Consider the following 27,552-nt stretch of genomic DNA (forward strand, 5'->3'; position numbering starts at 1 on the left):
GCCATTACGATAATGGTCCAAAGTAGAAATGCAAAGAATTTCAACCAAAGACAGCATAAGGATGTGGCAAATTGTATTATATGAAAAAGGTTCACAGTGCGGAACCTATCAAGGCTCGTTTGTGAACGTCAGGGTTGAGCCGGGTCAACTCGAGCAGAGTTGAAAAACTAGGTTGAACCGGATTGACCTGAAAACTGATCAGTGAGCATAATAACTTGGACTCGGTCTTGACCCTCTACTAGCTGATTTGGACTCGGAATTGAAAATGACTCGACTTTACTCCAGTCAAAACTATATGAAAGTGAGATTGACTTATGACTCGGAACCCACGGAACCATGTTACTTGGTGACAATCCTGGCGAGCGAGAACCTCCAAATTTCAGAGGTTCACACACAGAACGCGAACTTGAACCTCACATTCACACTATGTCTAATAGATATAGTATTCCAGACCTGGGCAATGCGCGGTCCGTGGAAATTTACCTAGAATTCCAAGCCTAGAACCTACTTTTGAATATTTATCCTTAAACTGAAATCACAGGCTGTATAAACTGAACCGGACATTCCTTTACTATAGTAAGAAGCGTATAGCATGTCTATTTATGTACCGCAATCACGTAGCCTACGTGTCATACGAGTAATCGTGATTCAAAATAAGCTAATGTAGTAAAGTGTGCCGTAACAATGACGGTCACAAAAAGACACGGTTTCCATATAGTTTCGTTCAAACCTTCTTTGTTGACATTGTCAAATTTACACGAAATTGTTACGTGATACGTTTCCAAATCCCTAACAATCTGTCATTCAGTGCTAGTTATGAACGGGCGGTCAAATAAGAAAGGGGATGGCCGACGGCTGAAATTTCAAAAAGATTTAGAGCACTAAATATTTGTTTACTGGAGTAAGGGGTGAGTCCGTCCTTCGCGGTTAGCAGACTGCCATGGAGTATAATTAAGTCTATAATATCGCAAAAACATGAACACAGACATTCGGCTAAGGCCTAATATCGGAAGCACTGCTAGTTTTCATCAACAACAAAGGCTTTTTCACCAAGCTGCACACTGCTCGGGAGGCAGCGACCATGGCAAGCTTTGTAGTATCCTAAATATATTTCAATGCCCTAATAAAAAACGCGTCTGTGGGTTAAAAAGAGTTTAAAATGTATCATGTTTACCATTGGTTTAAAATTTAAACTTCAAATTGTTACGACGAATGAACATTTTTGTCACTTTCTCATTGCCTGATATCAATACACCCACGAAGGTGAACGTGATCCTCCTAGCTTCGTGGGCTCACGCACTGAACGCGGACTTAACCCTACGTCCATACCATCCGTACTAGTTCTCGCGCATTGAGAATGAGAATTTAGCGTTTGCTATGTTCCAGGAAGACTTGTACAAACTGCTGTATTTTCAAAATGCACAATTAGAACTAAACTATAACGACCTTTGAAAATCCGAAACGAACCAACCAAAAATCAACTAGCTACTACCTACCAAGAATTACTGAATTGCAAATGAGCTAAGAAATATTGTAAATAACAGCCATTTTAAAAAGGCGAGGTTTCGAGTTTGAGATTTGAGGGGTTTCGACCCCCCAAAATCCACCCAGTTATTACGCCACCGTTAGCAGTAGTGACTCTGAGATGGCGATGGCTGCAAGAACACGTGCTTTCTAGTCAAACCTAGAGCTGATTTGTTTTTAATTGCCCAGAAGAACTTTAAAAAGTCCACAATTAGAACACTAGAACTACTCAGAAAAACAGAAAAGTTAGCTGACCGTCTAAAAACTAGATTGATAGTTTGTACAAGTCTGATCGAGATATTCATTGTTACATTTACCTTAATGACATGCCGCACTATTGTTAACATATTTTCCAAACGACTTTTCTAGAACTTGCCATGCAGCTTTCATATTGGGAAGCGAGTGATTTCGCGAAAGGGTGTTATGATGATGGTAGGAAAAGAAACCTTGGTGGCTTATCCTGCAGCGAGAGGTCGCAGATTGTAAGGAGAAAACTAACCGATCCCTTACACGAGAATTGTTTGCCTATGTTCGAAGAAGGTTGTGAGACTGGTCGAAGGATAAGGTAAGAAATACTACTTCGCTAAAATGAAATTGAGATAATATGGAAATTTGATTTGACGAGTTTAAAAATACTGTAGCCATTCGTATTATCAGAATGACGATGTATGCCTGATCAGCTTGGCATATGCATTCATATATTATCCTGTTTACATGTATACCCTCGATTGCGCAAGCATAGAAATTCACATCATAACTTCAAGGTTATGATGCATGTGAAATATTTTCTTATCTATCATTTGCGATCAATCAAAACTCTTTTGGCTGAGGAACGCATTAGTCTGTAGTGTTCATTGTCAGTTATTTTTGTACAATGCGTAGCCATAGCTTACTTAACTCAAAAACCTAATACATGGTTTGACTATATACTGATACATATAGTTAGGGTTGCATTTAAAACAAATGGTGTTTAAAAACACTTTAAAACACATTTAAAACATTGCCATTTTAAAAATGAACAATCTCTTTAAAAAGTTGTATAATAATGCCATACCTGAGTAAATACTTTCGAAAATGCATGTCGTATGAGCGTACGGACGATTTTCGCCCGATATAGTACACGATATGGAATGGTTGGAACTTGGAACCCTCGGAATGGTCGTCGGTTTAACAGTTATAGTAAATAGATTTGGATCATTGGTACGGAATGGATGTTTTGATAATGATGATCTGCGATCATCAAAATGCTGCATTAACGTTGTAGACCTGGTCAAACATATTTTTGGTCCGTTAAGCACCGAGATCGGAAGCCTTTTCCGACAAAAGAGCGATATTTCCCCGAATTTTCAATTGTCAAAGTCATTTCCTTGTGACGTCACGTGATGTCTTGACTAATAAAAAACAATAAACAACATGTTTTAAACAAGGGCCAAGTTTTAAACATGGTTGTTTTAAATTGACTTTCATTGTAAATGCAACCCTGCATATAGAGCATGGCATTGATAGCTAGAGCCATAGGCGCCGACTTACGAGGTTACGAGGTGGCGCAGCCACCTCGTCACCATATTTACAAGGTGGCGGCCACCTCGTACGAAATGCTCAAACGCCCAAGTTGTTTGTGACCAGTAATTAGTAATCAGGCGAATCGATGCGACCTCCTTACAGACGTCTTCGTTATTTATACGCGCGTGTACCATGCGCGACTGCGCGTAGCCAGGGTTTCGAATCCCCCTGTTTGAAACGCGAAAGTCCGTCATTTCGAAATTACCATTTTAACTCCAATATTCAGTAATTGTGTTATCATTGTTCCGTGCGGCCTATTTGCGAGAGGCAAGTTTTCAATCAGCGCGAAGAGTCTGTGATGATATCCCGCTGCGATGGTCGCGAAATTAGTTCAGTCATTGCCGTGTGCGTGGCAATCGTCGCCAGCCTAATTTATCGCATCTCGAACAAGCCTGATTCCGCTGGCTTGAACAATCGCATCTGCAATAGGCCCAGTTCAAACTATATCATCGCTTGTCTGCGCAATCGCATCTGCATTGGCGGCTTTTGCCTGGTGTGAACGATATCATCGTGTTGGTGATTATACGGCATACTCGTATGATAAGCGTGTCGAATAGTCCGGAAGTGCTGTTAATTAGCGACTCCCTGATCGGTCGTGAACAATTAAATACGCGCGCTTATCAATGCGTCCTACGTCTTATGTAGCGTTGGCGACGATTAGCGCAAGTCAAAATGTACGAGTTTATTTGGAATATGTGCTACAATGACGCCGATTTCAGGTGGTTCAAACCTTTCCTATTTTTTAACTCAAGCCTTATGACAGCTTCTGATGGTTATGTTCAAGTATTAGCGGAAATCAATTACGCATGTACGCACGCCCGCACATGTTTGCGGCCATTCGATGTCATTCAGTTTCGCGAAGTCACTCTTTAACCACAATCGCTAATCAGCATACACTTAACGGCATTTCATCCAAGCTATCGCCATCGGAAAGTAGGAGCCAAAGCATGGTAGGCCCGAGACGCGGTAGTTTGGCTAGCGATATCTTTCGTACTAGGCCTATTGCAGATGCGATTGTGTAGGCCAGTGATGATCTCGTGTGCACCAAGCCAATGCAGATGCGATTTTGTAAGCCAACGATGATATCGTGCGCACCGGGCCTATTGCAGATGCGATTATTCAAGCCAGCGGAATTAGGCTTGTAGGTGACGCGATAAATCAGGCTACCAACAATTGCCGAGTGCGGGGCAATGAATGACCTAATTCCGCAATTATCCCAGCGGGAGACCGTGTCGCGTTACATTGTGTAGTGCAGTGCGTACTGACGAACGACGAATCTCGCTTATTGTCGACACGCCTTTCGTTAATTGGCCGCGCGTAACACTGATAATACGACTGAATTGCAACCGAGTATTACCGTCAGAGCGCTCATTTGAAAAGGGCGGGGTTTCGCGTTTAAGGAGGGGCTTTCGACCCCCGAAACCCCCTGGCTTCGCGCCTGGATGTACTCCACAAATTCTTAGCGAACGTAAATCGGGAAATGCACCAACGCCGCCAAAATCCCTGTTTTAATCTGCAAACAATGGGGCTGTTCCACTTCATTTTGAACACGCGGTGGCGACAAAGGTAACTCGACCCAAATCTGTTTTGGTGCTATATACTTTACTACGGGACTGGACTAAACATCGACCTAATTTCGTCTCTTGACGTACAACGAGGATGGTGAAAGTATCCACATAAACTTAAATCATCCATATGGATATCAAATAGCTGTTAGATGACGAAATGATGCTATTTCTTGGCGTCTTGTCCTCGTGATGGAAGTGCTGAAATTATGATTCTATCCTTATCACCAACTGCAATGGTTCTATCATTATCATTTTCGCCATTTAGCGCCCAATACTACACCAGGTTGGACTGGGTTCAACACAAACCCTTTCTAGATATACTATTACCTTAACCAAAAAGCTGTCTAGTTGAAAGACTTAATGTCCTTCCAATACCTTCCTATTCTTCAATCTCATCACTATCTGTTGGTGTTTTTAAATGATAATACCAACAAGATCTCATCCTTTCTGATGATTGACAATTCAACAGTGTACCAGTAATATTGTAGCAGTTATAATACTAATAATACCAACTATAGATCTCATCCTCTCTGATCATTGACAATTAAACGATGTACCAGTTGTATTGTTGCCGTTATTTTGTTGAATAAAATGGAACGGTTATAAACTGAAGTCGCAAAGCGTATATAGTCTATAAAGCAAAGGTTGTCGAATATTTTTTTGCCCGACCCGAAAATAAATAGTATGGTAAGCACATAAATATTGGATTATAACATTCTAAGCAACGGATTTATGCATGCTTATTATTACACATTACCATAATTCTTAGGAAGAAGGAATGTCAACCTGCTATTTGACAAACTCATGTATGGGACTGAGACAAAAAGCAAAATACTATGGTGTAAACCAAATTGATATAAATAGCATTACCATATCCAAGAATTGTAAAACACAAATATGAGCTTGTGAGCCTTGGTCATTTTTGATCATCGAGTTTGTACTTGAAAATCTTGAAGGTTGTAGCAAAGTTTGTTGTGCTACCAACAAAATAGCTATCAGATAATCAGATTCGTATAATAAGAGTCCATGTAGTGAGCAACCGACAATAGTCCTGTTTTGTTGAAGTAATATGAGATAGTTGTCTTACAACTAAGCCTGATTGCCAAGTCTTTCAGTTGGAAGTACACAAATGACGCCATGCTTTCAATATCCGACAGTGCTGAGTGTTCAGGATTTATAATTGGAATGATGGTTGCTTTACACTATCAACTATAGAGTATGCTTCTTTCAATAACGGGTGAATCTCTGTAGATTCAGCTATCCCCTTTTCCGAATTGTTGAATTGTCAGAACAAGATGCCGTGACTGATGACTTGTACGGTCTATTCTTTTGCAACAGCTTTTGACACTGACGTCTCTTCTGCAACCTCTTTCATTGAAAACAGAATAGATGAGGCTGCCTTGACTGAAGTTTCATCAGCTTCATTGTAATTCAAACGCATGATTTTTATATGTTGTAGGACCTCACAGCAGCAAATGTACAATGTTGTACATAGCATAATTTTCCACAACACACAACAGTCATGGGGGTACTGATTTACTGCAGCGGAAGCAGGATAAATCATGCTGGTGAAATGATATTCTGCAGACTACTTTTCCTGGAGAGGACCAGGCATCCATACCTCTTCGTTGTAAACGGAACCCATCCTCCTGATAACTTTTTGTTTCTAATTGATGCATCTTCTGTGATCAAATGACCGTCATCCTTACACAATGAGGCATATAACACTTGCCATATCAACGACTCTCGGAAAATTTACATCAATGTACCGGTAAGCTGCAACCTGCCAGGGTGCCAATGTCCAGCACGAGGACAAGACGCCAAGAAATAGCCTCATTTTCGTCGGCTAAGAGTTATTTGATATCCATATGGATGACTTATATTGATATGGATACTTTCACCATCCTCGTTGTACGCCAAGAGACGAAATTCGGTCCAAGTTTAGTCCATTCCCATAGTAAAGCATATAGCAACAAAACAGATTTGGGTCGAGTTACCTTTGTCGCCACCGCGTGTTCAAAATGAAGTGGAACAGCCCCATTGCCGCGATGCGAGCTTCTCAATGCGAAGCCAAAAACCGCACGAGACAATTGCTGATTAGCTGAGCGATTTCACGTTTGTAATCATCATTATTGTCGGTTTGAAACCTCGTATTCGAGAGTTGTCGTGTGTTACTTGCGAACTTGCCAGTCCAGTGCGTGGTGTATTTCGTTACTCACACAACGCATTGCGAGTTGATAACATTGATGCAACTTCAAATTCTTAGTGACGTAAATTCTGATTTCTGTTCGATGCATTGCGCCTGATGGAATGCATCGTATACATCGTCTGACGAATGATCGTACCGTTTTAAGACTCCACTTAATAACTTGACTGCATGGTTTGATAATAATGAGTGCAGAGTCGATATTAAAACGTAACGTAAAACGCAAGTGGTTAACGCTGATCAATCAATCAATCAGTGATTGGTACTCTGCACGTACACCAGCGGCATTTAGGAAAGTGCGTTTTAGTGCGACGATGACGTCATCGACACGGAACAATTATGACGTCACAAGACTTCGCCACCTCGTAAAAAAATAAAAGTCGGCGCCTATGGCTAGAGCCTATATATGATTCCACACTATTCATTTGACCTGTGAATAGGGAGGCCTACCCGATCATTTGATTTTCGATGCAATATGCGTAGCAAAACGTGTACGACAATTTTATAGCAGTTCTGCAGTCATCGTAGCGACAAAATAGGTGTGTATCTCATTTTTTCTTCTCCCAATAACTATTTCATACATTTCAGACTGACAACGAAATTGAGGCAACAATTTTCGCGAACATCTGTTGAGAGGCTTGATGTGGCTTCAAGCTATGTCTGCATAGCACCCAAAAAAGGCGTTAGAGACAATTTTGCTGTGGGATGGCTGTGGGCGAAAGAAACGTTAAAGTAACGCCAATATATTGTATCTTACATTTCCACACTTAGCGAGCGTCAGTAATATGTATGTACATTGCACAAATGTACATGTGCTGTTGGAAATCCCGAATAATTTTGCTGTGAAGTGAAACATGAAGTATTTGTCATACAAATCTAGTGACATGAACCCGAATATTTTAGGCCGACACTCGTCAGCAACAATTGTATCACAAAATATGACGTCGCCAGCCTGTAATGAAATCTCAAATATGAGAGTGTTCAATGTGCTATTTTAAGATGAACAGCTTCTTGGAGGTGCAGAATTTCAATATACAACTGAATAGTATATTCATATCGAAATAAACCCGAATATTTTCGGCTGACACTCGTCAGGGATAATCGTCAGCAACTAGTAAATCAGCATGTCCCTGCTAGATTCATTAGAACACGCTCGGTCAAAAGCTCACCCGTAACTCATCCGCTCAAGATTGATGCGGAACAATCAAAGCCCATTAATTCTGCAATTGGCAAACGCTTGTTGGATAATCTCGCATGTGCGAAAAATTATCGAGACGACAGATTTTGCAATTTGCATACTCGGAAAGGGTCGTTCACACTTTAATTTTTGTGCCTTGGGGTCGACTTTTATCAAAATACATTTGCCAAGGCTGTGTCAACAAAAAGAGTTCATGTATCAACTAAAATAGTACATTGAACGCTCTCGTATTCGACGTTTCATGCTGGTGACGTCATATTTTGTGATACGATTGTTGATATACGATATTCTTTTCAATTCTCAGTTGCTGACGATTACCCCTGACGAGTGTCAGCCGAAAATATTCGCGTTTATTTCATCAATTGTATTTAAGATGGTGCACGAACTCCTTCTGTAGACAAAGCTTGGGCTGATATAACTTAAGAAATATCGACTTCAAGATGCGCAGATGAACGTGTGAGCAGCCCCTTCCGATGACGCGAAATCTGTCGTCTCTATAATTTTTTGCACAAACGGGAAATGTCCAATAGATATTTGCAAATGTTTATGGCCTGTGATCGATCAGAATCAAGCTTGAGTGAATGAGTCAAGGGCGAGCTTTTCACCGAACTTGATGCACGAGTTCTGATAAATCTAGGGACGTGCTGGTTTATCCGTTCCTGCAAACGCGTCGACGTTCTTCCTACGCAGCCACAATCACAGTGGCAGTTATATCCCTACACCACATTACTTTGTTGGAGTGCAGGAAGCACGTCTTTACGTGTCGAAAGGAGCAGCTACTTTGTCGTAACAATCACGTTAATTCTCACTGTGTCGTCACACTTACTGACCGCGGAAATAAATTGTTTTTAAAGCGGGTGGAAATAGGACAAATCCAAGGTAGATGGATAAAAATATATTTGGTTGTTGGTTCGGTATGTTGCTGACGATTACCCCTGACGAGTGTCAGCTGAAAATATTCTGGTTCATTTCAATATGAATTATTCAATATGTATATTGAAGTTGTGTACCCCAAAGAAGCTCTTTAAATCTACCGACATCAATAAATAAAATGATTGATTTGCAATTACAGAAGTGCATAGTCTAATTGCGATATATGTCAATAAAATATTATGAAATTATCCACTGCTAAAGCACATTTTTATACCCCGCTGACTTTTTGGTCGATGACTTTTCATACCTGCTAAACATGTCCATTCCCATTACACGAGATCCTCGTCTAAAGGAAACATCTACTTACCCCCACCCAATAGCAACCTAACTAAGAGATCTATCGACTACTCGGGACTAGGGCTGGGCATTTTCGAGTACCTGAGTGATTCGATTCTGAATCACGTATTTTGCTTCGAGTCGAGTCGAGTATTCGAGTATCGCTCATTATGACGTCATAACAGAATGTAATATGTTAAAGTTCAAATTTGTACCTCTTTATGCCACCACAAAGAATATAATGCGTGCTATCCATCACATTAACCATACTTAGTATTTTTCGACCATCCCGATTCCATTGCACTTTGTGACAATGTTGTGGGATGATCATGACTTCGGAAATGTGGTATTTCCAGTAACGTTCGTAGCTTTGTATACTTGTACTTCATGCCCTGTTTTCTATGCTGCAATACGGACAATTAAGGTTTCATGGCTTCCACAGTGGAAAAGAGTATAGACGCTATAATTTTTGATGATAAATTAACTTTTAGTGGCGAGAAGCGTATAGTATCAGTACTCGAAAAATTCGTCTTTTACTACTCGACTCGAATCATTAAAATTAATACTCGATTCAGATTCGAGTACTCGAATCATTGTGCCCAGCCCTACTCGGGACCTATCATCTGGAATGCATTACCACCACATATCCGTGAATTGCCTTATAATAGATTCAAAAAAGCCCTACTTGATCACCTCTTGTCGTTACACTAACACTGTTGCCCTACCTCGCCCAAACATTGCTTCATTGATCATTTGCTACCATTGTTTAAATTTTTTTCTATTTTCCTTTCTTAACTAAACATTTTTTTACAGCCAGACTGTTCAGAGTCAAGTGTACCTGTTTGATGCTGGTGCGATCAGACTAGATGACCTTCACGGTCTTATCGATCATTCCTATCTAATACCGAATACTGTGCACGCATATTTTCTGTACCGCCATCACTGCCGTTTGTTATATATTTGGGTTCGATGAAAATAAAGACTCTCTCTCTCTCTCTCTCTCTCTCTCTCTCTTATCCACAGTTATCGACAGCCAAATGATTTCAAGTTATAACGAAACTATCAAAATTGCATACTGTTCTATGGGCATCGCACGATAGGCAACCCTTGTTGTTTACAGAAGTGGTTCTAAATATATTCCATTGCAAGACGTTAGAGTTTGAAAGCTTGTCCATAAATTAGAGAAACAAAGCTTCATCTCGCACAAAAAATAATCGAAGCACGCATCACATGTCATATATCGACGAGACCGCAGCAGATATCTCTTTAAATAAATATTAAATTCTTTGTTTGAGTTGCATTCTTCCTTTGTAAATATATTCTGGGATAATTCTAATTTTTGAAAGTTGACCGGTCCGCAAGCTGAAATATTGGGAATCCTTGGAGGTCGACAACAGTACCGTGTGCCAAATGACAAAAATATTCCATGTTGAACAATAAATTTCGCATCGATTTAAAGCTGTAACACCTCTTGCGCAATTTTAGAGGGGGACTTGAGCAATTTATGGCAACTTGGATAGGCTTGTGTCGTACCTATTGGTACTTAGACCTGGTTTACGTAGCAAAATTTATACTTAACGTTGCAAAATTTATACTTATCAGCATTATATGGGTTTGTCGCTGTTGTTGTTTCAGTATCAACAGTGTTTCGACTATACTTTGGCTGTTTTGAATCAGGGCAATATCCTCCATTATGATTCCTGAGCTGCTGACTTTTAGCACGTCACACTTTCGCCCTAGGCTTTTGAAGGATACTGGTTACATGGATCGGATGCAGCACCGTAACTGCCTCACCCTAAACCCCCATATTGGGGGGGGCCCGAGCTCGAAGGGGGCCCAAAATTATTTCGTGAATTAGCATAAATCATGGAGTATTTTTTGAAAATTTATGCAATTTTTTCAAAATTTTTTCGCGCTGCGCGCGAATTCAAGTAACCGTTAGTAGTGTAGTCGATCGCTCTGGGGGTGGCAGGGGTTCTTATGGGCCCGATCGCACATCGCCTGGAAACTCGTGTTGGCATATCGCGCTTTTAGACCCCCCTTCCGCTCGCACATCGCCATTGGTTCTTATGGGAGCGCTCGCATGTCGCAGTTTCAGGTATAGGCATCTCTCGCACATCGCCTGGAAACTCGTGTTGGCATATCGCGCTTTTAGACCCCCCTTCCGCTCGCACATCGCCATTGGTTCTTATGGGTGCGCTCGCATGTCGCACTTTCGGGTATAGGCATCTCTCGCACATCACATGGAAAACTCGTGTTGGCACATCGCCCTTTCGGTATAGGCATCTCTCGCACATCGTACTTTCGCATGCCGTACTTTCGCGTATAGGTTGTGTTGGTGATTCCCCATGTGTTCTTATGGGTGCGGTCGTGAATCGTACTTTCAGGCATCTCTCGCGCGGTGTTGAATATGTACGAGTCACCAACAATAACCGCACAAACGGAAACGTGGCTTGTTGTGAGGATTAAGCAGTGCGTGTGACCTATATTTCGAATGACCTGCGCACTGAATTGTTTCCCGGCCAACTGCGTGCTACTATCGATTATTACGCTAGATCAGTCAGTGTGAAATAGTTTGATCGTAAATTATGATATATGATGTCGTAGTTTAGTCGTACCAGATGACCGATCGTGTTCTCTTTCCTCGCTATTGATTGCTACCTGAATAATACTTTCGGCTTATTCACACCGCTGTTTCGCGCCTACAGAATAGTCTGCTGTTCACAGTCACAACTTCATCGCGATAGCACAATTTTCACACCTCGATCAGTAGAACAACACCGCACTAACCCAGTTGTCGAATCACATAGGTCATACATTTTACGCGAAATGAAATATTGTATTGTGGTATACAAATATGCAAACTATTCTTTCAATTCGACAAGTCTAGTTAACGAATCGATTTTCAAGCTGCCGACACAGTTTTTAACACGAGTGAGTTGATATTTCTTCCCGGGTACGAGCGAGGCTTTGTTCCATTGATCCAAAACCACCTCACCAGTATCATCCTTCAATGTAAAACTGTATAATTTCAACTCCTTTCCGGCACCAGAATTGACCGTCTTCTCCTCTCGAGAAACACAAGTAGCGGCGATCGAGACGTATTCATCTTTATTTCCGTATACCGATTCACAGGTCAATAATGGGTATTCTTCAGTCGTATGTCTCGATTTTCCATGCAGAGTTACTGACGAAGCCCGTCCCAGTAATACAGCAGGTTTTCCAGTAAACTTGTCAATTTGGACCCAACCGGATTTGACCATGAGTTTTTTTCGTTTGGAGAATGCTTTCTCAATGACCCCGAACAATTCACGATTGAAACACGTGAAAGATATCTCTTCGTTATTGCCGTCGATGAATATACCTTTGAGATATTGGCTAACGCCACCTCTTTTGGGTGATGAGACGAATTTGACGCCGACGTGAAAATTTGAAGTTGCTCCGACTTGTATAGTGTTGACGCTGTTCGATGTCATATCGTTTGATAAAGTGTCAACTTGAAATGTAACTCACTACACAAATCGAGTTGAATCGTATTTGAATGTATTGATTCGACCCAACTCAAATCCTTTGACAAATCCTATTAACGCGATCTGTTGAATCGAACGTAACCTGAATATTACTGACGCCAACATTCACCCGCATCGGATCATTCACACATTCCACGCCGCTGTTTTAACACTTATAGAATCAATACCAACTATCTCTAACCCGATAATATTCAATCATTTTGGTAATTTGCCAACTTTAAATCCATTCGCAGGATGTACTAAAGGTAAATCCAAATAATCCAGAATGAAATATTTGGACTTTGACATTGCGTGAATTGAAATAGGTTTGACAAACATGACTACCAACTTTCACCCAGTCACATTTCAAGATTCTACTTTGAAACAATCCTTGAAACTGACAACTCTATTCACGACTCCGTTTCCGTTTGTAAAACAGAGTTTCAGAAATACTATCACTATGACAACTCAACATTTTAACATCTCGCCATGCACAAACGAGTAAAATACAAAAACCTTGGTAAGTCAATCCGTTTGTAGTAACTCACCAAACCGAAACAAAAAGTGTCCGTATGAAAAGTAGACAAGACTACGCGAGTAATCACTACAACCCACAAACATACCAACTCAGTTGTATCCATATCCCATATTTTTTTTATTCAACTGTAAGATGAAGTAATTACTACTTGGCGCGCGGTTTGAGATTAACACATTACATTTGAGTATACGAGATTTGAATGTCTGACCAACGTAGTTGAGAATTCTTACAATCGAACGATGGTGTTATATTCAAAGTTATCATGCTGTGAACATAAGGATTGACGCATTGATTTGACATATGAGATTTGTAATAGTTGATCATTACTTGATTATTAAATTATGACATTATTAGACCAGGGTTGTGTTGAAGGTTATTACGATACCAACAAACTTTTCAGAAACATTGTTATTAACATATCGATTTGTAAAACTAGATTAACATGTCTGAAATGTTTTGGTTGGGAAGATTAAGCCGTGTTCGTAAAAACCACGCAGCGTATTGTGGAAATCAGGAAATAATTTACAAATGTAATTGTCTCCAGTAACCAAGACTAAAGATGAAACAACAATTTTCTTTGTTGAACAATAACCGGTACAATACTTTATCGTCGTAATCTGCGGTGGGAATTGAAACACTTTCGCACATTTCCCGGTGTCAAGATATCACACTAGGTGAATTGACATATCACCGCTTGATTAATGAATAATCCGTTCGCGCCATTTCACACACTTTGATCATTACAAAAAACAAATTGGAATATGTTTGCTAGATGCATTCAATTCAGTTAGAAATGTCTAGTACACAACAATCGTAATATCAATGAAGTACTTGCTACACTGTAATTCACTTAACGTGTTTTGCATTGTTGTTCATTTGTAGTATTGATTGTTTTTGAACCCCCAAATAATAATTCCCCGACATGAAACCAAACCGTTGAAAGTCGTTACCATCACAACGAAACAATTTGTACGATGTTTGCTAAATGTATCCTATAGTTAGGTGTACTAGAATTATTTGTCTAACACATACACCGACAATGCAATCGAAAATTTTTCCGTTGTCATTGCTAGAGTAAATGTCATCACAATACTCTGTCACTAAAATACGTTACTTGTATGTGATTGAATCCCTAACAATTATCTCACTAAACCGAACTCCAAAGAAATTTTACTCACTCGACGGATATGAAACAGCGTCGCTTAATCGGTCTATATCGTTTTTCTAAAGGTAAATCATATCCATCCAATAGAAAACAATTTTCACTAGCTTGGTAATGAAACCGAAGTCTTCAGTCGATATTTTGTTTGTGTCAAATACTTTGTAATAAACACATTTGAGTGGTTGAGCTTTACATCATCAAGCTGTCATCTGTAAATCGAGATTACATCCGACTTGTAACTCTATCGTTTAACTAACCGAGTTGTATGCACAGTTTGATATTTTGGTCATTTAGTGATTGCTGAACATACCAAACGATGCACACCCACCGCCGAAATACTGCGTTGATCTTAATTTCCATCATCGTGATAATCGAAGTACATTTCTTTCGAATTCGTAACAACCGACTACGACATGATAAATTTTTGACAAGTTTACTTAGAAGGTTTGTTGCATATCGCGAAAAATAATATACCACTCATATTGATACTGTTACTTCATTGATCGATATTTTCAAACGAGTAAAATTTATTACTTGAGTTTCTCCGCTTAATGTAAATGTAAACTCAGTCGTCTTTTAACATCACAAATACATTGATAAAAAGTAGGCAATCAAACACAACACTTTGTACGACGCTAATTATTGTTCCACACATCTCATTTCATACTAAGTGTATACGAAAGATATTCACGACACATGAAAATATTCGCTCATGCTACGAACATACGCAATGATTGGTGGTGCTTTCAAACTGTTTCGATATCACAAGAACTTTATTGTCTGAATGGGTGTTCATGTATCTTAATAATCAAATAGTTCAACACAGAACTAGTACTAACAGAAACATCAGAGAGTTGTTTACACAAAAGTTTGTATGTGTACAGTATGCGAATACCATGTGTAAGTCCAGCACAATTGCAGTATCCATCCGAGTTTAGTCAACACAAATTTATTACAACGGAGCCACGTAAACTTTCGTGAAAGAAAAGCATACTCACTTCCAGAGGGTTATGTCAACACCATAGCAGTAAATCAGCTACTCCAACAACAAAGTACATATGTTTCTAGCCACGATCCTTACATCTTTCACATAGATCAATCTAGTTTGCTAACGAAAAGTGCTGAGTCATCACATGATCGCCCTCACAACAAAACAACTAGTAGATATTATCATTCAAAATATTCCTAACCCTTTACACACCAGTGACAAATCATACAACGAATATGTTTTGTGGGTCGAATTGTTGTTCAGTGTCAAGTCCACCTGTTGAAACGTACATTAAAACAGCGCAATTCAATTAAAACCACGAATCTATTTTCATTTCCTCACAAACTGTCACATACAGAAAAATAAATTTTATTCCGCCAAAACATACTTGTAACCAATCGCTTTCATTAAACACACAACACCATAAAAGTATTTACTTTCTACAACATAGACATTCCGATGTAGTCAAGAAATATTTTTATTAATCAAAATCATCGACTTCTGTTTACGGCGTTAGTGTGTGCATGTCATACATGTGGGATCCGTATTAAAATGGACACGACACGACTGAATGTAAGGAGATAGAAGTCTATCGCATAGATTTACATGTGGTCTTCGCTACGGTTTCAAACAACGAATCATCTCTTTTGCATTGATCGAGACCGAGCAAGTTAGTTAATGGCCATGATTGTGTTTGTCATATGCGAATGATAGGGTTACTGTCAAATCTACATACAACAACCTTCTGGCACTCATAATAGCAATTTCATTCTCTCCCTTCGTAATTGTAGACTCACGACAAGTATATTGTACAACTCGACAGCTACGTTTAACAACACCAACGACACTAAACATACGATACCTACCCAAGTAAAATTACCATTTTCACCTGGAGGTCAGTCGTTACCTGAGTAAAAATACCATTATTCTTTGGAGATTTATCGTTTAATCAGAGTAACAAAACATTTTCACTTGGGGGTCTATCGTTTCCAAGAGTAACAAGCCCCCTTTCCTTTGAAAATCTATTTTTTCCCTGGGTAACAAACCTATTTCACTTGGAAATATATTTTTTGTCTGGATAACAAACCTTTATCACTTGGAAATATATTTTTTTTCCCTGAGCAACAAACCTTTTTCACTTGGGAATATATTTTTTCTCTGGATAACAAACCTTTTTCACTTGGAAATATATTTTTTCTCTGGGTAACAAACCTTTTTCACTTGGAAATATATTTTTATCCTACAGCAACAAACCATTTTCACATGGAAAACTACTTTTACCTAGAGTAACTAATCATTTTCTTTTGGAAATATATTTTCTCCCTGGGTAACAAACCCGTTTCGTTTGGAAAACTATCATTTACCTGAGTACCAATACCGTTTGCACTTGGAAATCTATCTTTTCTCTCGGTAACAATACCATTTTCATTTTGAAATCTGACAAACACACCTGACAATTTGATATTTTTGTATATTGTTACAACGGGCAGTGACAAAATATACACCAACAACGACTCCGATACATTTGTGCAATCGCATATTTACTTGTGTTGGTGCATCCCATCAAAATCATCGGTTACCCACATGCAATGTGCTCCTGTATATCGAAATGTATGTTTGGGAAATTGGACAATAGGTTTCGATAGGTCTGTGATGTCCGGGTTCGTGCTTTGGATTTTCCAGAGTCAAAATGTCTGAATAAAACACCTCCTTGACGATGGTTGGTATGTGGATAACGGTGTTCGGAAAACGATTGGATTTATGTCACCCATCGCGATAACAAATTCCAGGTCGAGTTTTCCCCCCGCGTGTTTACTATATTGTGTCTTTATTGGTCATGTATGTCTCGACATTCAGTTTGAAATCGGAAACTCTGATAAAGTACGTAACCGGATCCGGATATCAACTCTGAATCGATAAACCAATGAACAATATTCAAAGTAAACATGTTACACCCTCTGTTTCCACGAAAAAATACCATCCAGGCATACGTCGCGCTTATTTGCCCACATCAGTATACGCGTAAATGGAGGTGTGTGACATTGCATGCAATGTGTTGGTATACAAACATCGATCCACAGACATTATCATAGCCGGTAGTTTTGATGTAGATCGAATGTCATCACACCCGATAACAATACCAATAAGCCACATTGCAATGACTCTGAGTCAATCTGAAGTATGACATATAGACACACAAACATGGAACCTTGACATGGTTATTCGCACGACGGGGAAATTAAACTGTACAACATATACCAATAGAGCGTTCACAGTCAAATATGCGAACCATGCACAATCATATACCCAGATTTTTGTTGGATATGTACAAATCCGATAAATCGATACATTTCTTTCCCTTCGACGTCAATAATACAAAGGTCATTCCAATTCGTCGCTCGAATGTGAGGTTCGTCGGGTGTAAAATCCATGTCAAATAACACCAAAGTGTGCTTTCCGTGTTTTATTATTTCCACCGACGCTTCTTGTCTGTGTCGTAACACTATGGTGCGGGGAGTTGAAAAACGGTGGATTGTGAAACGGATTGACATGACCAACAGAATCGACGTCAATAGACTTGTGACAATGTCGTTTCAAAATGATACCGATCTCTTGTGGCGACGACCGTTTCGAAATGTCACCGGACGAACTGGACCCTTACGATGATGTGTTTTATGATTGCGTGTGAAATCGCGAGGTAGTGTTCTATTGTGGTGTACGATTGCAGTCTTCATTCCACAGAAACACACCTTATTGGATCACAGTATCAGTCCGAGATTTTCAGAATCACTGTTCACGATATTTATCTGGAGTCGTTATGTGGGAGTAGTGACATCCATGCATCGTGATTTAGTGAAAGACTGATCGCAATCATTTCGAGCACCCGTGATTCGATAGTTCACCTTGGTCAAACGCTGCAGTCTCAGCAGAAAACTTCGGTGTTGACAACACGATGGATATTGACCGATATATCCAATTGGTCTGGGTGGTCTGTCCGGAGATAGGACCATGACTATCTTGTAATGTTACAACGCGATAACACCATCGAGTAAATCAGTGAACGGTGTCGAGATATCGATGTCATAGCGCGGACTCAGAGTCATTGCAATGTGGCTTATTGGTATTGTTATCGGGTGTGATGACATTCGATCTACATCAAAACTACCGGCTATGATAATGTCTGTGGATCGATGTTTGTATACCAACACATTGCATGCAATGTCACACACCTCCATTTACGCGTATACTGATGTGGGCAAATAAGCGCGACGTATGCCTGGATGGTATTTTTTCGTGGAAACAGAGGGTGTAACATGTTTACTTTGAATATTGTTCATTGGTTTATCGATTCAGAGTTGATATCCGGATCCGGTTACGTACTTTATCAGAGTTTCCGATTTCAAACTGAATGTCGAGACATACATGACCAATAAAGACACAATATAGTAAACACGCGGGGGGAAAACTCGACCTGGAATTTGTTATCGCGATGGGTGACATAAATCCAATCGTTTTCCGAACACCGTTATCCACATACCAACCATCGTCAAGGAGGTGTTTTATTCAGACATTTTGACTCTGGAAAATCCAAAGCACGAACCCGGACATCACAGACCTATCGAAACCTATTGTCCAATTTCCCAAACATACATTTCGATATACAAGAGCACATTGCATGTGGGTAACCGATGATTTTGATGGGATGCACCAACACAAGTAAATATGCGATTGCACAAATGTATCGGAGTCGTTGTTGGTGTATATTTTGTCACTGCCCGTTGTAACAATATACAAAAATATCAAATTGTCAGGTGTGTTTGTCAGATTTCAAAATGAAAATGGTATTGTTACCAAGAGAAAAGATAGATTTCCAAGTGCAAACGGTATTGGTACTCAGGTAAATGATAGTTTTCCAAACGAAACGGGTTTGTTACCCAGGGAGAAAATATATTTCCAAAAGAAAATGATTAGTTACTCTAGGTAAAAGTAGTTTTCCATGTGAAAATGGTTTGTTGCTGTAGGATAAAAATATATTTCCAAGTGAAAAAGGTTTGTTACCCAGAGAAAAAATATATTTCCAAGTGAAAAAGGTTTGTTATCCAGAGAAAAAATATATTCCCAAGTGAAAAAGGTTTGTTGCTCAGGGAAAAAAATATATTTCCAAGTGATAAAGGTTTGTTATCCAGACAAAAAATATATTTCCAAGTGAAAAAGGTTTGTTACCCAGGGAAAAAATAGATTTTCAAAGGAAAGGGGGCTTGTTACTCTTGGAAACGATAGACCCCCAAGTGAAAATGTTTTGTTACTCTGATTAAACGATAAATCTCCAAAGAATAATGGTATTTTTACTCAGGTAACGACTGACCTCCAGGTGAAAATGGTAATTTTACTTGGGTAGGTATCGTATGTTTCGTGTCGTTGGTGTTGTTAAACGTAGCTGTCGAGTTGTACAATATACTTGTCGTGAGTCTACAATTACGAAGGGAGAGAATGAAATTGCTATTATGAGTGCCAGAAGGTTGTTGTATGTAGATTTGACAGTAACCCTATCATTCGCATATGACAAACACAATCATGGCCATTAACTAACTTGCTCGGTCTCGATCAATGCAAAAGAGATGATTCGTTGTTTGAAACCGTAGCGAAGACCACATGTAAATCTATGCGATAGACTTCTATCTCCTTACATTCAGTCGTGTCGTGTCCATTTTAATACGGATCCCACATGTATGACATGCACACACTAACGCCGTAAACAGAAGTCGATGATTTTGATTAATAAAAATATTTCTTGACTACATCGGAATGTCTATGTTGTAGAAAGTAAATACTTTTATGGTGTTGTGTGTTTAATGAAAGCGATTGGTTACAAGTATGTTTTGGCGGAATAAAATTTATTTTTCTGTATGTGACAGTTTGTGAGGAAATGAAAATAGATTCGTGGTTTTAATTGAATTGCGCTGTTTTAATGTACGTTTCAACAGGTGGACTTGACACTGAACAACAATTCGACCCACAAAACATATTCGTTGTATGATTTGTCACTGGTGTGTAAAGGGTTAGGAATATTTTGAATGATAATATCTACTAGTTGTTTTGTTGTGAGGGCGATCATGTGATGACTCAGCACTTTTCGTTAGCAAACTAGATTGATCTATGTGAAAGATGTAAGGATCGTGGCTAGAAACATATGTACTTTGTTGTTGGAGTAGCTGATTTACTGCTATGGTGTTGACATAACCCTCTGGAAGTGAGTATGCTTTTCTTTCACGAAAGTTTACGTGGCTCCGTTGTAATAAATTTGTGTTGACTAAACTCGGATGGATACTGCAATTGTGCTGGACTTACACATGGTATTCGCATACTGTACACATACAAACTTTTGTGTAAACAACTCTCTGATGTTTCTGTTAGTACTAGTTCTGTGTTGAACTATTTGATTATTAAGATACATGAACACCCATTCAGACAATAAAGTTCTTGTGATATCGAAACAGTTTGAAAGCACCACCAATCATTGCGTATGTTCGTAGCATGAGCGAATATTTTCATGTGTCGTGAATATCTTTCGTATACACTTAGTATGAAATGAGATGTGTGGAACAATAATTAGCGTCGTACAAAGTGTTGTGTTTGATTGCCTACTTTTTATCAATGTATTTGTGATGTTAAAAGACGACTGAGTTTACATTTACATTAAGCGGAGAAACTCAAGTAATAAATTTTACTCGTTTGAAAATATCGATCAATGAAGTAACAGTATCAATATGAGTGGTATATTATTTTTCGCGATATGCAACAAACCTTCTAAGTAAACTTGTCAAAAATTTATCATGTCGTAGTCGGTTGTTACGAATTCGAAAGAAATGTACTTCGATTATCACGATGATGGAAATTAAGATCAACGCAGTATTTCGGCGGTGGGTGTGCATCGTTTGGTATGTTCAGCAATCACTAAATGACCAAAATATCAAACTGTGCATACAACTCGGTTAGTTAAACGATAGAGTTACAAGTCGGATGTAATCTCGATTTACAGATGACAGCTTGATGATGTAAAGCTCAACCACTCAAATGTGTTTATTACAAAGTATTTGACACAAACAAAATATCGACTGAAGACTTCGGTTTCATTACCAAGCTAGTGAAAATTGTTTTCTATTGGATGGATATGATTTACCTTTAGAAAAACGATATAGACCGATTAAGCGACGCTGTTTCATATCCGTCGAGTGAGTACAATTTCTTTGGAGTTCGGTTTAGTGAGATAATTGTTAGGGATTCAATCACATACAAGTAACGTATTTTAGTGACAGAGTATTGTGATGACATTTACTCTAGCAATGACAACGGAAAAATTTTCGATTGCATTGTCGGTGTATGTGTTAGACAAATAATTCTAGTACACCTAACTATAGGATACATTTAGCAAACATCGTACAAATTGTTTCGTTGTGATGGTAACGACTTTCAACGGTTTGGTTTCATGTCGGGGAATTATTATTTGGGGGTTCAAAAACAATCAATACTACAAATGAACAACAATGCAAAACACGTTAAGTGAATTACAGTGTAGCAAGTACTTCATTGATATTACGATTGTTGTGTACTAGACATTTCTAACTGAATTGAATGCATCTAGCAAACATATTCCAATTTGTTTTTTGTAATGATCAAAGTGTGTGAAATGGCGCGAACGGATTATTCATTAATCAAGCGGTGATATGTCAATTCACCTATAGTGTGATATCTTGACACCGGGAAATGTGCGAAAGTGTTTCAATTCCCACCGCAGATTACGACGATAAAGTATTGTACCGGTTATTGTTCAACAAAGAAAATTGTTGTTTCATCTTTAGTCTTGGTTACTGGAGACAATTACATTTGTAAATTATTTCCTGATTTCCACAATACGCTGCGTGGTTTTTACGAACACGGCTTAATCTTCCCAACCAAAACATTTCAGACATGTTAATCTAGTTTTACAAATCGATATGTTAATAACAATGTTTCTGAAAAGTTTGTTGGTATCGTAATAACCTTCAACACAACCCTGGTCTAATAATGTCATAATTTAATAATCAAGTAATGATCAACTATTACAAATCTCATATGTCAAATCAATGCGTCAATCCTTATGTTCACAGCATGATAACTTTGAATATAACACCATCGTTCGATTGTAAGAATTCTCAACTACGTTGGTCAGACATTCAAATCTCGTATACTCAAATGTAATGTGTTAATCTCAAACCGCGCGCCAAGTAGTAATTACTTCATCTTACAGTTGAATAAAAAAATATGGGATATGGATACAACTGAGTTGGTATGTTTGTGGGTTGTAGTGATTACTCGCGTAGTCTTGTCTACTTTTCATACGGACACTTTTTGTTTCGGTTTGGTGAGTTACTACAAACGGATTGACTTACCAAGGTTTTTGTATTTTACTCGTTTGTGCATGGCGAGATGTTAAAATGTTGAGTTGTCATAGTGATAGTATTTCTGAAACTCTGTTTTACAAACGGAAACGGAGTCGTGAATAGAGTTGTCAGTTTCAAGGATTGTTTCAAAGTAGAATCTTGAAATGTGACTGGGTGAAAGTTGGTAGTCATGTTTGTCAAACCTATTTCAATTCACGCAATGTCAAAGTCCAAATATTTCATTCTGGATTATTTGGATTTACCTTTAGTACATCCTGCGAATGGATTTAAAGTTGGCAAATTACCAAAATGATTGAATATTATCGGGTTAGAGATAGTTGGTATTGATTCTATAAGTGTTAAAACAGCGGCGTGGAATGTGTGAATGATCCGATGCGGGTGAATGTTGGCGTCAGTAATATTCAGGTTACGTTCGATTCAACAGATCGCGTTAATAGGATTTGTCAAAGGATTTGAGTTGGGTCGAATCAATACATTCAAATACGATTCAACTCGATTTGTGTAGTGAGTTACATTTCAAGTTGACACTTTATCAAACGATATGACATCGAACAGCGTCAACACTATACAAGTCGGAGCAACTTCAAATTTTCACGTCGGCGTCAAATTCGTCTCATCACCCAAAAGAGGTGGCGTTAGCCAATATCTCAAAGGTATATTCATCGACGGCAATAACGAAGAGATATCTTTCACGTGTTTCAATCGTGAATTGTTCGGGGTCATTGAGAAAGCATTCTCCAAACGAAAAAAACTCATGGTCAAATCCGGTTGGGTCCAAATTGACAAGTTTACTGGAAAACCTGCTGTATTACTGGGACGGGCTTCGTCAGTAACTCTGCATGGAAAATCGAGACATACGACTGAAGAATACCCATTATTGACCTGTGAATCGGTATACGGAAATAAAGATGAATACGTCTCGATCGCCGCTACTTGTGTTTCTCGAGAGGAGAAGACGGTCAATTCTGGTGCCGGAAAGGAGTTGAAATTATACAGTTTTACATTGAAGGATGATACTGGTGAGGTGGTTTTGGATCAATGGAACAAAGCCTCGCTCGTACCCGGGAAGAAATATCAACTCACTCGTGTTAAAAACTGTGTCGGCAGCTTGAAAATCGATTCGTTAACTAGACTTGTCGAATTGAAAGAATAGTTTGCATATTTGTATACCACAATACAATATTTCATTTCGCGTAAAATGTATGACCTATGTGATTCGACAACTGGGTTAGTGCGGTGTTGTTCTACTGATCGAGGTGTGAAAATTGTGCTATCGCGATGAAGTTGTGACTGTGAACAGCAGACTATTCTGTAGGCGCGAAACAGCGGTGTGAATAAGCCGAAAGTATTATTCAGGTAGCAATCAATAGCGAGGAAAGAGAACACGATCGGTCATCTGGTACGACTAAACTACGACATCATATATCATAATTTACGATCAAACTATTTCACACTGACTGATCTAGCGTAATAATCGATAGTAGCACGCAGTTGGCCGGGAAACAATTCAGTGCGCAGGTCATTCGAAATATAGGTCACACGCACTGCTTAATCCTCACAACAAGCCACGTTTCCGTTTGTGCGGTTATTGTTGGTGACTCGTACATATTCAACACCGCGCGAGAGATGCCTGAAAGTACGATTCACGACCGCACCCATAAGAACACATGGGGAATCACCAACACAACCTATACGCGAAAGTACGGCATGCGAAAGTACGATGTGCGAGAGATGCCTATACCGAAAGGGCGATGTGCCAACACGAGTTTTCCATGTGATGTGCGAGAGATGCCTATACCCGAAAGTGCGACATGCGAGCGCACCCATAAGAACCAATGGCGATGTGCGAGCGGAAGGGGGGTCTAAAAGCGCGATATGCCAACACGAGTTTCCAGGCGATGTGCGAGAGATGCCTATACCTGAAACTGCGACATGCGAGCGCTCCCATAAGAACCAATGGCGATGTGCGAGCGGAAGGGGGTCTAAAAGCGCGATATGCCAACACGAGTTTCCAGGCGATGTGCGAGCGGGCCCATAAGAACCCCTGCCACCCCCAGAGCGATCGACTACACTACTACCGTTTATCTATATTATTGGGCATAGGGCCATTACCGCGTCACGACCCACCAAGACATACAATCAAGTTTTAGGTCATATAACATGCGACTCCAAGAAGTGTGCCAGAACGATCGGCAGCGAGAAAAGCTTGGCCGAAAAGGTCTATGCCCTTATGCAGACCGAAGACTTCGTTATATAGGCTATACAATATACATATAGGTTTAATCGTCCATAGGCGCCTAAATGACTGGCGCCGAATGTTCCTGTCTTGGCAATCTGAACCTCACAAGACAAATACCATCACGCTGGGAAAATTTTTATGCCAGTGAAGAAATACCAATTTGAAATCGTGTGCGTCTCTTAGATTAGAAGCCTACGTTTGGGCGATTCTATATATTTTGATATAGCAGACTGGAAGTCACGAAATAACATCATGTAACGAAGTCATATCAACGGGTCCGCCCGCCCGAAGATGTTTAATCATTATTTACGGGCCCTCCCGTTTTAAAGACACTTCATTCAGCTCTACCGGTAAATCTAATTACGTGAGTAGAGAGGTCAATAAATCGATAGCATAATATATATGCAATCGCCGATCTGATTGACCGATTATATCATGAATTATCGAAAATTTTCGCGCTTCGCGCTGACTCACAATACAGTACAGATAATTTCGTGACAAACGCGAACAACGTGATGGGGGGTCGATTTATCGCCCTATGGGAGCCCAAGACCCATGTTTTTGGGGGCCTGACGAGGTGCTGTTTCGTTCCTGCCAACGGGTATACGCCCGAAGATGTTTAATTATTATTATTGAGTGCAGGTCCCACCTTTTCAAACACGCCTCACTCAGCTCTACCGGCAAATCTGATTACGTGAGCAGAGAGAAGATAAAAATTGATAACAATATATGCAATTCCCGATCATACTGACCGATGAAATCATGAATTCTAGAAATTTTCCGCGATTCGCGCGCTTAGGCGACCAAAGCTCATTCGCTAAACAAACTCCCAACGAACATGATGAATAGCGGTGAGCAGTGTATCGCGGGAGGGGGGTTTGGGGGGCGAAGCCCCCCAGAAGTTCGGTCTATAACCCTATGGGGGGCCCAAGACCAAAGTTTTTTTTGGGGGGAGGGCCTGACGAAGTGCTGTTACAAAACTGATCGGATGGTCAGTAGGAGCCTAGGAATAGTTCCAACACTTTAATAGGTAATATGGAGTCGATTATATTGGATTATCGTGTAATGGGAAAGTAACTCAATTCGTCCGCAATCTAAGAGATGGTCAAGTCATGCAACATGATCTTGCGTGCTACAATTCACACGCGTGCCAGGTTTGTTAACTCCTGAATTATAGCATCCCATACTATATTGGCAACACGGAATCGATACGTTATCTAATTTCATGTAATTTTCACGACCACATGTGTGACGTGGTAGCAGATTACGCTGGTAATTCAACCGCGAATAATTTACAATTGCCACTCGCTCAGCACACCTTCGATATTTTTCAGACCATCTGGTCGATATGAGATGCACAATCAATCTCCACCAGACAGTATCACGACTCATCTGATAGACGCCATCAGTGTGCATGATGAGGAAGGTAATCAAGCGGATCATTTGATATAGCCTACCGAAGGCAACCACTCTTAGCTCATACAGTGCGTATTCACGGGTATACTGACCACATACTCATAAATCGTACTTTGATGCACAGAGAGAGCCATTGATTTACGGATTTGCCTTATTAGTTTTCAATAAAATCCATAGCGTCCATATCTACTCTCAACGCTGCCAATCACCCAATTTGCACATAACACCCAAAAGAGGTGCTGGAGCCCACTTTGGGGACCAATGGGTTAAATGGTTGGTCATCGCGGAGATCTGACTTTACGTAAGCGAATAGTTTAGTCATTTCGAGATAAATCTCTCCGCCAACGGGAATTGTTTTTGGGAGACAATCCTATTCCTCTCGAATTCTCTACGGAGGCCGGCTGGCCCAAGTTCATACTTGCGACAACTTTTAGCCTTAATCAGTTATAATATCCAGGGATGTGCGTTGCCAAGACCGCAAAACTAAGAGTCTTCAAGAATGTATTCGTCCGACTCTTTCTGCCCTATTCTATAAAAGTGATGGAAGAGGTACAAATTCGAGCTGCAATATTCAACTATAATCAATCTGAAGTAACGGTAAGATATAGCGTAACGTATACCGCAATTTCATTTTATGAGTGATCTGATGTTTTCTGCCCTATAGGGTCGATTTCTCTGATCGCGGTCAAATTATCTTGTAATCACTGAATCAGTAATCAGTGATCACACCATAATACGTCATCCATTCCAGAGATGCTGATTCTCTGTCAATCTGTCAATCATTGACGCATTTGACGTAGGTTGCTAGGAAACGGCGTTGCTCTGTCATTATTATGAAGTTGCTGTTATCGAGATTATTATTCGTCACAAATGTCAGTAAGGTATTGCTCAAAGGTGGTAAGTAACACTGGTCTTCCGAATGAATCCTTGGTCTTCATCGCATCGATGACATACTGCGACGCGACGCGCGTCCTCTTCGTCCAACTATCA

The 27,552-nt window shown here is 39.7% G+C and overlaps 1 protein-coding gene across 2 annotated transcripts in view; it reads left to right on the plus strand.

Moving 5' to 3' along the window:
• The window catches only part of LOC145442453 (A.superbus venom factor 1-like), a 160,987-nt gene that overhangs the window by 78,241 nt on the left and 55,194 nt on the right, over positions 1 to 27,552 (plus strand). For both annotated transcript variants that reach the window (XM_080320365.1, XM_080320364.1), the window contains exons 19-22: positions 1,894 to 2,089; positions 7,450 to 7,593; positions 26,481 to 26,572; positions 27,020 to 27,159. In XM_080320365.1, the coding sequence (XP_080176491.1) occupies positions 1,894 to 2,089; positions 7,450 to 7,593; positions 26,481 to 26,572; positions 27,020 to 27,159 (572 nt within the window). The remainder of the gene's footprint in view (positions 1 to 1,893; positions 2,090 to 7,449; positions 7,594 to 26,480; positions 26,573 to 27,019; positions 27,160 to 27,552) is intronic.

Source organism: Botryllus schlosseri, chromosome 7 (assembly GCF_051294905.1).
Source record: "Botryllus schlosseri isolate E-star chromosome 7, Bs_hap1, whole genome shotgun sequence".
NCBI classification, from domain to species: Eukaryota; Metazoa; Chordata; class Ascidiacea; order Stolidobranchia; family Styelidae; genus Botryllus; species Botryllus schlosseri.